This window comes from Microtus oregoni, unplaced genomic scaffold (genome assembly GCF_018167655.1).
Source record: "Microtus oregoni isolate MIOR12 unplaced genomic scaffold, Mior012 000005F_ref0000423, whole genome shotgun sequence".
In the NCBI taxonomy this organism is placed as follows: domain Eukaryota; kingdom Metazoa; phylum Chordata; class Mammalia; order Rodentia; family Cricetidae; genus Microtus; species Microtus oregoni.
In genome coordinates this window covers 35,115,297-35,128,945 of record NW_024543064.1, presented here as the reverse complement: position 1 = coordinate 35,128,945, position 13,649 = coordinate 35,115,297, and the positions used below count along the sequence as shown (strand labels likewise).

The 13,649-nt window shown below is 39.0% G+C and overlaps 1 protein-coding gene across 3 annotated transcripts in view; it reads left to right on the top strand.

The window, feature by feature from the left end:
* Positions 1 to 13,649, top strand: part of Gpbp1l1 (GC-rich promoter binding protein 1 like 1) — a 40,864-nt gene that overhangs the window by 6,975 nt on the left and 20,240 nt on the right. For all 3 annotated transcript variants that reach the window (XM_041651822.1, XM_041651824.1, XM_041651823.1), the window contains exons 2-5: positions 9,286 to 10,322; positions 11,143 to 11,255; positions 12,731 to 12,860; positions 13,355 to 13,641. In XM_041651822.1, coding sequence (XP_041507756.1) covers positions 11,196 to 11,255; positions 12,731 to 12,860; positions 13,355 to 13,641 — 477 coding nt within the window. In that variant the 5' untranslated portion in view covers positions 9,286 to 10,322; positions 11,143 to 11,195. The remainder of the gene's footprint in view (positions 1 to 9,285; positions 10,323 to 11,142; positions 11,256 to 12,730; positions 12,861 to 13,354; positions 13,642 to 13,649) is intronic.

The following is a 13,649-nucleotide window of genomic DNA, read 5'->3' as shown; positions in this document are numbered from 1 at the left end:
GTTTTCAATACCCAGCATCCATGTGGTAGCTCACAGTCTTTTCCAGTCTTAGGGCTTTGTAAATGATAGACAAGCACTCTGTGAACTGAGCTACATCTCTTCTTGAGATGAAATTCTTTGTTTTTTGATTTTCAAGGCAGGGTTTCTCTGTGTACAACAACAACAAATTGGAGTTGTAATATTTAAATGTTGGGAATTTAGCATATTATTAGAGTTCCTGATCCTGGGTTCATTTTCTAATATTGTAAAAAGAAATTTGAATAATCTTAAAATTTCATAAACAGCGTGATAGGTTCCTAACTTACAGTGATGAGCAGGATAGAGCTCACATCTTCCTCTTACACACATTTCTCAGTTAGATTGAGGCCAGCTTGGACTAAAACAAGCAGGGCTGGGACTCAGCTCTTAAGAACACTTGTTGCATTTGCACAGGACCCAGGTTTGGTTCCCAGCATCCATATAGTGACTTGGAATTGTCTGCTGACCTCCATAGACACCACACACCCACATAGTACACATACACACACTCACACACATAAATAAAAATAGAATAATTTAAAAATAGCAGCTGCCATCAAAAAAAGTTTCATAATCCTACATAAATATAGGCCCCTTAATTATCAGAATCTTAAAAGCCAGAAGTAATGGTCAGATTGCATCTGGTAGTAAATATATGCTTCTTTGTTTTGTATTCTTGGCTCTGGTAGAAATTTTCTTATCTTTGTTTTATTTAAGTATGTCATTCTTATTTGGAAGTGTTTGATTTTAGATTTAGTTTTTAGTTGTTTTGAGACTTGGTTTCTCTGTATACCTGTTTTTGTTTTTTAAGAGTCTCGTTATACAGCTATGGCTCACCTGGAATTTATAATGAAGACCAGGCTAGCCTCAAACTGATGGGTGTTGCTACTGCTTCTGTCTCCTTTGTAATGGAATTCCAGAACAGCACCATCTATAAATATGTTACAGTGTTTTGAATGGAGTGCCTCTGCCTCCAAGGGCTGGGATTAAAGACAAGGGCCAGCACTGCCCAGCTGTTCATTTTTTAAAAGCATGATGACGTTTTCATGTTTATCATTGTACTTTGGTTATATTTGGCCTTATTATCCTCCTTTATCCCCGCCGACTAATCATCCCTTCCCAAAAAGTCCTCTTTTTCTTTTATTTATTTATTTCTCTTTTTCTTTTATAACCTCTGTGGTGTTTTTTTTGGTTTTTCAAGACAGGGTTTCTCTGTAACTTTGGAACATGTCCTGGATCTAGCTCTTGTAGCACAGGCTGGCCTCAAACTCACAGATCTGCCTGCCTCTGCCTCCCAAGTGCTGGGACTAAAAAAGGAGTGCACCACCACTGCCCAGCATGACCTCTGTGTTTAAATGTAGGTTCCCGCATGAGTGAAAGTATGCAATATTTGTCTCTTCGTTACCTTCTCCTTCAACTTTTCTCTCTGTATTAGACTTTTTTGTTGTTAATGATAAAATACCAAAATCAAAAGCAACATAGAGGCCAGGTGGTGGTGATACGTACCTTTGATCCCAGTGCTTGGGAGACAAAGGCAGGTGCATCTCTATGAGTTCGAAGCCAGACTGGTCTACAGAGTTCTAGGACAGCTAGAACTCTTACACAGAGAAACCCTGTCTTGAAAAACCATATTCACAAAAAGCACCTTACAGAAGAATTGTTTGGTTTATGGTTCCAGAGGAAAGAGTTCCTAACAATGGAGGAGGCATGGTAGGTAAGTTACATTTTCATCCACACACTGGAGGCAAGGGCAGTCTATAATATTTCAAAGCTCATACCTCTACCCTCTTACCCCACTGCACCAGTACATAACTTCCAGCAAGATTCTACCTCCTGAAGGTTCCTTAATTTCCAAATAGCACTGCCAACTGGGGGCCAAATGTTCAAATACATGAACCTCTAGGGGATGTTTCCATTCAAAACACTGTAACATATTTATAGATGGTGCTGTTCTGGAATTCCATTACAAAGGAGACAGAAGCAGTAGCAACACCCATGAGTTTGAGGCTAGCCTGGTCTTCATTATAAATTCCAGGTGAGCCATAGCTGTATAACAAGACTCTCAAAAAACAAAAACCAAGAAATAAGACATGGAAGTACATATCTTAAAGGAAATTATGTACAACTTTGGCTAAAGGTTTTTGACTAAAGTATTTTTCTTTAAGGGGCATAGTGTAATGAGAGGATAGAGAGTATTTGCAACTCTGATCAATAGAATCAGTATATATTTTAGCTCTGTGTCAAACGCTAAGAACAAATATTTTAGAGCAAAGGAGTATTTAGAACAAAGCAAGAGCCTGGAAAGATGTCTCAGTGGTTAAGAGAGGTCCTGAGTTCACTTGCCAGCAACCAGATGACATCTCAAACTATTTATAATGAGATCCACTGCTCTCTTTTGGTGTGCAGTCGTGCAGGCAGACAGCACTTAATATACATAAAATATATAAATAAATTAACAAAAGCAGAACTTAGAGGAGGTGCAGAGATTGCTCACTGATTAAGAGCACATATTGGAATTTTGAGCTTGGTTTCCTGTGCCTGTGTCAGACAACTCACAGCTGTCTGTAACTCCAGTTCAGCGGATTTGACACCCTACTTAGGCCTCAACAGACACACATACACAAACCCATACCCAAGACGCATAATCAAAAAATACGTAAGTAAAAATAGGAATGGTGGTATGCACTTCTTTATTCCATCAAGTAAGGAGACCAAAGCACGGTGATGACTTGAACCCAGGAGTTCTACATTAGTAATTAGTAAAGTACATTCTAAAACAAAATAAACATAGTGAATGCAGTGAACGCATAGTCTAGGGATGCACATTAAGACCTCATAGAAGGATGCTGTTTTATGTCCACAAACAGCAGAAGGTAGCTTCCAGTCTGACAGTCTGCATCGCTGTGGGGGACATAACACCTGGTTGAAAACCAATGTGACATTGTTTTGTAAAGTTGGTATTAGTATCTTCAGTGATTTATACAGTTATTCGGCAAATCTTTATTTAGTATCTACAGTGTGCCAACTAGTGGGGTTTTTGTTGTTGTTGTTGTTGTTTGTTTGTTTGTTTTGTGCTTGGGATAAATGGAAGACCAGATAAAATTAAATAGTTGAGCGTGTTGGCTCATACTGTTAACCATAGCACTAAAGAGACAGAGGCAGCTGAGTATCTGAGTTCCAGGCCAGCCTGGTCTACATATCAAGTTTCAGATCAGCCAAGTAATCCCAGTGAGAACCTGTCTTAAAATTAAATAGTTCATTCCATTTTTAGTGTATGTGCTCCTAAAGGATCACATACAAGCTGTGTTCTACATCTTATTTTAAAATGAGAGAGGTGAGAAGAGCTGTAGAGGAAGTGCTATATTGTAGAGTTAAAACAGTTCAGTTAGCTGTTCAACAGGTTAGTTTAGCTGAGACTTAAAAATATACCCCTTTTCAATTCTGTATAATGCACATCTTGTGAATTCTCTGCTTTGTAAATGATTTGTTATAGTCAGTTTCTATATGTACTAGAAAGTCTTCATGGAAGATTTACCAAATTACCAAATTATATCTTTTACTCTTATACTTCAAGACTCTTTGTGAAGCCAGAATTAATAAGTTTGGCTAGAAAGCACTCTGTATTTTTAACTTTCTAATTGGCTGTTAAAAGAAAGATCTTTATGGCAGGTAAATGTCAGCATTTATATAGCATACAATAGATAATTCATTTTATAGTTAAAGATTTTTTGTGATTGAAATGTTTATTTTTTTGTTTTTTTCGAGACAGGGTTTCTCTGTAGCTTTATTTGGGCCTGTCCTGTAACTAGCTCTTGTAGACCAGGCTGGCCTCAAACTCAGAGATCCTCCTGCCTCTGCCTCCCAAGTGCTGGGATTAAAGGCGTGTGCCACCAATGCCAGTTTAAAATGCTTCTAACAGAATAAAAATAGCATATCAAGCCTGAAGGCAAAATTAGGGAATTGTTTTGGGGGGTGGAGTTCGAGACAGAGTTTCTCTGTGTAGCCCTTGCTGTCCTGGAACTCACTCAGTGAGGTTGGACTCAACTCACCTCTGCCTCCCAAAGGATGGGGTTAAAGGTGCAGGCCACCACTACCTGGCCTAAGTGAAGGATGTTTTAAAGTATGAAGCATTGTGTTTCTAGATTGCATTTGGGAAAAATGGGTTTTATTTTCATTTTTAAAAGGTAATGATGGTTATTATATTATTATGGTTTCTGTTTTTTAAGACAGGAAGGGTCTCAGTCTGTAGCTCTGGCTATTCTAGATTTCACTGTGTAGACCAGGCTGGTCTGGAACTCAGATCTGCCTGCCTCTGCCTCCCAAGTGCCAGGATCTAAGGCCCATGTGCCACCATGCCCGGCTCTTTTTTAAAATTTTATTTCATTACTGCGTATGTGATTGTTGGAAGAGGTGGCACACATGCCATATTAATTCTATGGAGGTGATGAAATACCTGGCGTTGATGTACTTTTTCTTCCTTTAAATGGGTTCATGGTATTAAACTCGGATCAATCATCAGGCTTATATATGTATTGTCCAACATCAAGTACCTTTATAGGCTGCATCATGTCATCAGCCCTTATATTGATTTTTAGTTAAGTTCTCATACTGTAACCCAGCTTGGCCTTACTTCGGATGTTCTTGCTGTAATTGTATACATATATTACAAATGCAGATTATTTGAGGAACATTTGTTTAATATGTAGAGTTATGTTCATTAACAACACCCCCTTGTTGTAGTAATAGTGGCGAGGCTGTGTCCCCAGCACCCGGCCGCCCACATGGCTAGCTTATGCCCCGAAATAATTACACAGAAACTGTATTCTTTTAAACACTGCCTGGCCCATTAGTTCCAGCCTCTTATTGTCTAGCTCTTACATATCGATCTAACCCATTTCTAATATCCCTGAAACACCAAGAGGTGTCTTACCAGGGAAGATCTTAACCTGCGTCTGTGTCCGGTAGGAGAAACATAGCGACTCCTTCACTCAGCTTCTTTCTCCCAGCATTCTGTTCAGTCTACTCCGCCTACCTAATTTTCTGTCCTCTTAAAGGGCCAAGGCAGTCTCTTTATTTAACCAATGAAATCAACACAAAACAGCAGACTCCCACATCACTCCCTAGCCTTGCGCTGGTGCTTTTTGGAGGGGGCTCACACACACATAACTTTGTATGTGCTACGGTCAGAGCACAACTTTGGATGTTGTTCCTCAGGCACTAAGGAACCCCTTCTCTTTTTTTGCTCTTCCTTCTCCCTTTGCCTTTCTCCCTTCCTCTTTTTTTTTTTTTTTTTTTTTTTTTTAAGAAAAGAGTCTCTCACTAACCTGGAACTGGCCAAACAGGCTACTCTGGTAGGTCAGTTGCCTCCCCGACACCCCATGAGGAGCGGAGGGTGTGCTTTGCCTCTAGCAGCCCCAGTCCTAGGTTTATAAGGACATATTAGCATGCCAGGTTTTTGTTGTTGTTGTTGTTACCATTTCATATATACTTATAGCTTCTCTAAGTTTCTAGTAGGTGACTGTCCCAAGGTAGGGTGGGACAATAGGATTAACTTCTTAAATTACTGCTTTTTATTAACTGCCTTACGTCTAAATTAGTGTGTCTTATTTTGTATCTTCACTAATCTGCTAAACTCTAAAATCATTTCCCTTTACACGCCCCTTCCTCACCTCTAGGCAAGGTAAGGCAGAATATGCTTTTAATCCCGGGACTAAATATAGACCCTATCTCAAAAAACAAAGATTCTCTACCTCTAAAATCTTATAAATGTAAGGATTTTACTTGTTTCCTGTGAGTTGTTGCTAAGTCTCTACCATATTCGTGTTTATTCTGCAGTGAGTGCCTGGTGAACTGAAATGTTCCAATTCTCTCCTGGAAAGAATATTTAAAACAGACGGGGAGGGGGGGCACTAGAGAGATGGCTCAGCAATTAAGACTGTTCTACCAGGGACCTGGGTTCAGTTGCCAGCACACACGTGGCAGCTAACAACTACTTTACTCAGGAAAGATCTGACACCCTCACACAGATACACATGCAAGCAAAATACCAATGCACATAAAATAAATAATTAAAAAAAGGAAACATGTAATACTGAATCCTGGTACATGAAAGGTATACTGACCCAAATTTGTCGGGGGGAACTCAGTCAAGTCATTCAGCACCAACCACTAACAGTGACCCCTGTACTTTGCCCATACCACCTAATTTATTTGTATGTACATGCACATATGTGTGCAGTAGGGAGGGCCTCATTTCTGCCTGCCCATCCCCAAACTTCTGAATTGTTACTCTGAGGTTTTTAGAAACCCTGTTCATGGTTTCTATGTGAACTTGTAAAGACAGTATAGCCTAGAAAACTCTTAAAAGTTTTCTTTCCTTGGGAGCTGGAGAGATGGTTAAGAGCATTGCCTGCTCTTCCAAAGGTCCTGAGTTCAATTCCCAGCAACCACATGGTGGCTCACAACCATCTGTAAAGAGGTCTGGCGCCCTCTTCTGGCCTTCAGGCATACACACAGACAGAATATTGTATACATAATAAATAATATTTTTTAAAAAAGTTTTCTTTCCTTAAACACAGATCCATTATTTTCAGAACTCATCTTCATAATCTATCATTTCTGATCTTAATTTTAAAGGTAAAAATATAAAAGACCACATAAAGGTAAATATAAAAGACCACAGAGATGTCTGAATTTTTCTTTCCCTTTCTCAAAGTTATTGAAGTCACTAAACATTCCAGTGATGTTAAACTACCTGTGGACTCCCCACTGAGCTGTCTTATTCAGAACCTGAAAATTATTTAGGGGAAAGTGATATCAAGCCAGAAAACAAACCCAGCAGACAAACAAAAAGCCAGTTTTTGATTTTTCTTTCGCAGTGTTGTGTGGTCACAATATAAACTTGATTGTTGCCAGAAAATGGGACTTAGAAACTTAGGCATATCAACATTGTGGAAAGTGGCTTGAACTTTACAACAAGAACCTTTTACTGCCTTGGCCTTTCTCGTTTGTTTTCTTTCTTTCTTTCTTTCTTTCTTTCTTTCTTTCTTAGAGATCGGGTGTCTCTGGGTAACAGCCCTAGACTAAGTTGGCCTCGAACTCACAGAAATCCACCTGCCTCTGCCTCCTGAGTGCTGGGATTAAAGGCGTGCACCACCACTGCCTTACTTCATTCTCCTCTCTTCCAGGCCTGGAGATGGATTGGGGAGAGAGCCTACTCACCAGAGAAAGAGAGAGATGTAGACTTATAAATTATGAAAGCTTGGCCTGTAGCTTATGCTTGCCCCACTAGTTTTATAACTTAAATTAACCCATTTACATTAATCTGCGTTTTGCCTTGTGGCTTTTTACCTCTCTTCCATCTTGCACTTCCTTCTCCCTCTTCATGTCCTCTGGCATCTCTGTCATGCCTAGATTCATCTCCTCTCTTCTCCCTCTCTGTCAAGAAGTCCTGCATAACCTCTTTCTGACTAACTATTGGCCATTCAGCTCTTTATTGAACCAATCAGAAGGTGCCTTGGCTAAGACACATCTTCACAGTATACAAAAAGATTATTCCACATTTCCTTCTTTTTCTCTAAATTAAAAAGAAAGGTTTTAACTCTTAACACAATAAAACTATGTACAATAAAACAATTATCAGGTATTGTCAAAATAAAAAGGGAAGGTTTTAACTTTGTGTAGACAGGTCTACACAAAGAAACCTTGTCTTGAAAAACCAAAAACCCGGGGGGGCTGGAGAGATGGTTTTTTGAGAGGACCTGTCTGTCCTGGTACTCTGGACTGCCTCTTCTTCCTAAGTGTTTTAATTAAAAGCATGTGCTGCAGCTGCCACCACCTGGCTCAGTAATTGTTGTTTGTTTTTGAGATAGAGTAGGCGGATTTTCTTGTACCACCAGCCCCTAAATCATGATACAAAGCTTTATTATTAATTATGAAGGTTGCGCCTATAGTGTAGGCTTGTCTCAATTAGCTCTTATAACTTAAATTAAACCATTTATAGTCTCATGGCTTTTTACCTCTCTTCCATCTTGCACCTCCTGTTTCTTTATCCTTTGGCATATATCTCATGCCTAGATTCATCTTCTCTTGTTCTCTCTGTCTGGAAATCCCACCTAACTTTTTCCTGCTTAGCTATTGGCCATTCAGCTCTTTATCAGAAGGAGCCCTGGCAAATACATCTTCACAGTGTACAAAAAGATTGTTCCACAGACAGACAAGGTTCTATTACATAACTGTACCTGGCCTGCACCTCACAGAGATCCATCTGCCTCCCAGGTGTTGATATTCATAGTGTACACCACCATGCCCAACAATATAGTAAATTTTTTTATCACAGTTCCATAAACTTTCAAGGAATATAGGTGAAGGGCATATATCTTTTACTTAAGCTTTGTATATACTTGTTTTTAATACTTAAATACTAGAAGCACACAAAGAGAATAGAGACTGAGTAAATGTTTTTATTCAGCACTCAGCCTGAGAAGCAGTGATTCAATACCTCTTGGACTTGGTATTTTGCATTCCATGAACTTAACGCAATAATGCCTAGGATCTGTCGGCCTACTAGAATTTCCCCAAAGATACCAAAGTTCTTCTGTCAAAGATGTTTATAGCCCCTCGAAGAACATTGGGAATTGGCAAAGAAATATTTGCAGTTTCTTAGTACATAATAATTTAGATCAGAAGAGATTTTATTTGTCTCTAAATTGATAATTATCTAAAATATGTACAATGTAAATATATAAGGCAAATAGTTTTTCTTAATGATCTACCTTTGAATAATACTTGATAATTAGATAGTGATGTGGTAGGTAGTATTTCTACACACTGTATATGCTTTTGACCAATTAGGTAAGTTGAAAATATAGATATGAGAAGAATCAGTAATTGGCATTTCTGAATTACCTTTGATGGCTTCTTGGAGAAATGGTTGTATTTTTTTTTAAAAAAAAATCTGTTAAGGAGACATAAAATCTTTAAAGGACTTAACAAAGATTAGGTGTTGTAGGACATGCCTATAGTCTGGGTGCTTGGAAGACTGATACAGGAGGCTGCTGAGGTCAGGGGAAACCTGAGCAGCATAGTAATTCCTTGTCTCAACAACAAAAAGGCTTGTAGCCACATTTTAGGCCATGACAAATTAGTATCTAAGTTGAATTTAAGGATTTTACTGTTGAGATTATGGTTTGATATATTCACTTGCAGTGAGATGTGACTGGTTTTGCCTCTTCTAATTATGTGTTTTGTTTTTTTTCTCATTTATAGATTGGTAGACTCAAGTGGCCTTTTTAATGATTGAGTAATAATGGAGATGGACCCAAATTAAAAAGTGATTTCTTCAATAAAGCAATAGAAGATTCTTCATATCACTTTTGGAAGCTCAGTTCAGTTTTTGGGAAGGAGGAATACAAGTGAAATACAGAAAATTGATAAGAAGAAACCCCCATTTTGAAATTCTCTTTCTCCTTGACCTTTATCTTTTCTACTTATAATTTTGCTTTGAATTTATATATAGTAAAGACCAAAGAAGTAGGATACATATTTAGTAGCTTTATACCAAGAAATTTGCCTTGAAACAAGCTGCTATTCAGTGGCAGGAAAGATAAATCAAGTTTCTGTCTGATTCCTTTCAAAAATCAACTAAACAAAAACCCCACCAAAACAAGATTTCTTATATCTTTAGATTTTGAAGTCTAAGACAGATAAAAGAAAGAATATATCCGCACACTGTTTTAAGCAGATAAGATTTGTGTTTTAAAGGCTTTTGTCGTGGGTATTGTGCCATTGGAATTGATTGTTCAGAAGATCTCTTATACTGCTTTACTATTAGTACATTTTTGATCTATCACCTTGATGACATTTCTTGCACACACTTGAGGCCACCTGTCTTTCTAGTTACGACCTTGTTATGAACAGTATTTGCACTCACTGTGCAAATGTCCAAGTTTTGCCCTTTTAAGCAGCATCATAGTGCCATTACTCAGGGAAGTTGAATGAGGTGAACGTAGACATAGCTTTTCCCCCTTTCCCCCCTTTTTTAAATGTAACAAATAACTTTTTTATGTTCCCCTTCCCCCTTCCCCTTCCCCTTCCCCCTTTGGAAACGTGTCAGGAACTAGGTAGTTGAGGATGAGTAATTGAGAGGATTAAGAGAGTGAGCCACACAGAGCTGGGCTTCTTTGTGCTTCATCACAAGGCGTGCTGCTGGCCAGGCTACTTAAGCACCCTTTTTACAAGAAAACCTCGTGGAAGATACAGCTTGGCAACTTTGGAAACAGGACCACAGAGGTGACACTCTGAGGGTAAGTATCATCCATTTGTCTTTAGAGAAAACATAACATGGAGTATATGCCATGAAAAATATGTGTTATGCTATGAAGTATTTAATTTTGGAGAATATCGGTGATTTGGGTACATCAGTGAATCTCTAAGTTGGTGTGTGAAGAAATGTCTGTCAGGTAACGGAAAAGCACTTGAGCTTCTGGAACAGTGGTTCTCAGTCTTCCTAATAACCCTTTAATACAGTGCCCCCAACCATAACTTATTTTCTTTGCTGCTTCATAACTAATTTTGGTTGTTAGGAATCATAATGTAAAATATCTCATATGACAGATATCTGATATACAACCTTCATGAATGGTCCTCCCCCATAGGGGTTGCAACACACAGGTTGAGAACCAATGTTCTATAGGTATCTATTTGTTTGTTTTGTTGTTGTTGTTGTTATTGTTTGCTTTGGCAGGGGTTGGGTTTTTTTCATGGCAGGGTTTCTCTGTGTAGCAGTCTTGATTGTCCTGCAACCTGCTTTGTAGACCAGTTGGCCTTGAACTCACAAAGATCCACCTGCCTCTGCCTCCCAAATTCTGGGATTAAAGGGGTACACCACCAGGCCCAGCTTCTACTATAATTTTTTTAAAAAGGTATTAAAGCTGAAGAACACATTTGCTCCCTTCATATAACCCTTCATGTTTTCATCTCGTGTGTTTTCATAGTCATATAAACACGGCTTTTCTTAGAATTCTTGAGATTTGGAATCTTAGAAGTAATCTGTAGATAAATTCAGGGGTTCAGTCTTCTAAAGGAAGATTGTAGATTAATCACAGACTCTATGTCTCTTTTTAGATCCTGGCCATGAGGTTGGATGCCTCATCTTGCTGAACAGACACTGGCCCTCAATGGCGCAGCATGACTTTGTTCCTGCTTGGCTAAATTTCCCAACGCCACAGTCAGCGAAGGTACTGACGTCCATTCCTGCAGGGACTACCCAAACACACCAGTTCTTTCCATCCTGACTGCTTTGTGACTTCTGTTTCAGGTTCAGGCTGTATTGCTGTTCTTGTTTTATTTTGAAGGGACCTGGATTTGACACCCAAAACCCATACAGTGGCTCAATCATCCATAAGGGATCTCATTCCCTCTTCTAATCTTTTTGGGCACCTAATGTGCATGTGGTATACTTAGATACATACATTTGGGCAAGACACACTTGTAAAATCTAAAAAAAAAAAAAACCTTGAGTTTGAATAATTATGCATTATTTGCGTTATTCACATCAATGTCTACCTTAAAGCCAATACCTCTTTTTTTTCCAAATGTGTGTGTAAACATATGTGCAAGTGCCCTCAAAGGTCTTTGAAACATGGCTGAAGCAAGTCTGTGTTTAAAGACTAAGAAATAGAATCTCTCCCTTACTGGTAGCAGGGCAAAAAACCAAAAAGGTCCCTGTTCAAATAGGGTGAAATGCTGGACAGTGAGTGCTTTGCTCATCTGCCTTTTCCTCACATTACATAATACCAACAACTCAGGGAGGCTCTTTCCAGCTCAGTTCACTAACGCTCCTCTGGAAAACACTCTTAATTATATTCAAGATAGGCTTTTTTTAGACATCCCATATCCTAGTGAAGCTGACAATTTCAGTCCACCATCACTGTCACAGGTGGAGGATAAATAGGAAGCTAGGGAGAAAGCTCAGTCTATAGAGTGGTGCACAAGCATGGGATCCTCAGCGCTCAATTTAAAGCCTGGGCAGGATAGCAACCTCCAGTGATTCTAGTGTTAATCCCAGTACTAGGGAGATGGAAACAGGATCTCTTAGGCGAGTGTGACTGAGAGTCCTTGCCTTGGTAAATAAAGTAGGTGCTCTTGGAATACGAATATTAAAGTTAATCTGTGATCTTTCAAAAGCTTCTTTCTTTTGTGTATATTCAAAGACTTAATCTGCTTGATTTTTTTTTCCTCATGTATAAATAAAATGAAACTGATACTAAAATTATAGAATTGCTATAAATATGAGGTAATGTTTAGAAATAAGTTTTTAAGACCATGGTAATACAAGAATGGTAGATCATGACTATAATCCAGTACTCTAGAAGTTAAAGTAGGAGGATTGCCACAAGTCTGATGTAAACCTGGGCTACATAGTATATTCTAGGCCTCTGGAATTAGAGAATGAGGCCCTGACTCAAAAACAGAAATTGTAATAAACTGGTTATGATGGCTCACATCTATAATATTAGCTTTTGTTTATTTGTTTACTTTTGAGTCAAGGTTTTCCTGTATAGCTGAGCTGAAACTCATGGCAGTCACCTCATGGTCTTCTTAGCGTTGATACTGTACTACCACAACGGGTTTTTGTTTTTGAACACCTGATTTAGAACCCAATAAGATACTGAAAAAAACTAAGTCTTTGCCTCTCTATCTTTTATGTTAGTCATCTATAGCCACCTTTGACAAACACGGAGAGCACCTATCCCGTGGAGAAGGTAGATTTGGAGTAAGCCGTCGTCGACATAATTCTTCTGATGGCTTTTTTAACAATGGACCTCTACGTACTACAGGAGGTGAGTCATTTCCAGCTGTTGTGACCATATATTTAAACTACTGCTTAGAACCAGGCATGGTAATCCAGACAATCAAGGGACAGAGGCAAGTGGATCTCTGTGATGTTGTAGGACGAGTAGTGGGCTCCTCCTGAAATAATCACACAGAAATTGGCCCATTAACTCTAGCCTCTTATTGGCTAACTCTCACATCTTGATTAACCCATTTCCATTAATGTGTATCGCCACTTGACTGTGGCTTACCAGCATGAGTCAAACCAGCGTCCGTCTTGGACAGGAGAATCATGGCATCTGCCTGACTGTGATCTTTTTCCCAGCATCCAGCTCTGTCTTTCCCACCTACCTAAGTTTCTGCCCTATCAAAAGGTATTTAAGAGGTTTCCTGAAGGCCTTTTGAAAGTAACTTTGACCAAAGCAGGAAGCATCTGGCCAAATTATTTCTGAATTTATAAGAAACAAGACAACTAATACCTTACTTTTCCTTGCTATTTTAGATTCTTGGCACCAACCCTCTCTATTCCGCCATGATTCTGTGGACTCTGGTGTCTCTAAGGGAACATATGCTGGAAACACAGGGAATCCATCTGGTTGGCATGGCTCTTCCCGAGGTCATGATGGCATGAGCCAACGGAGTGGAGGTAGCACAGGAAACCATCGACACTGGAATGGTAGCTTCCACTCCCGGAAAGGCTGCACCTTTCAAGAAAAACCACCAACAGAGATTAGGGAAGAAAAAAAAGAGGATAAAATAGAAAAGTTGCAGTTCGAAGAAGAAGACTTTGTAAGTAT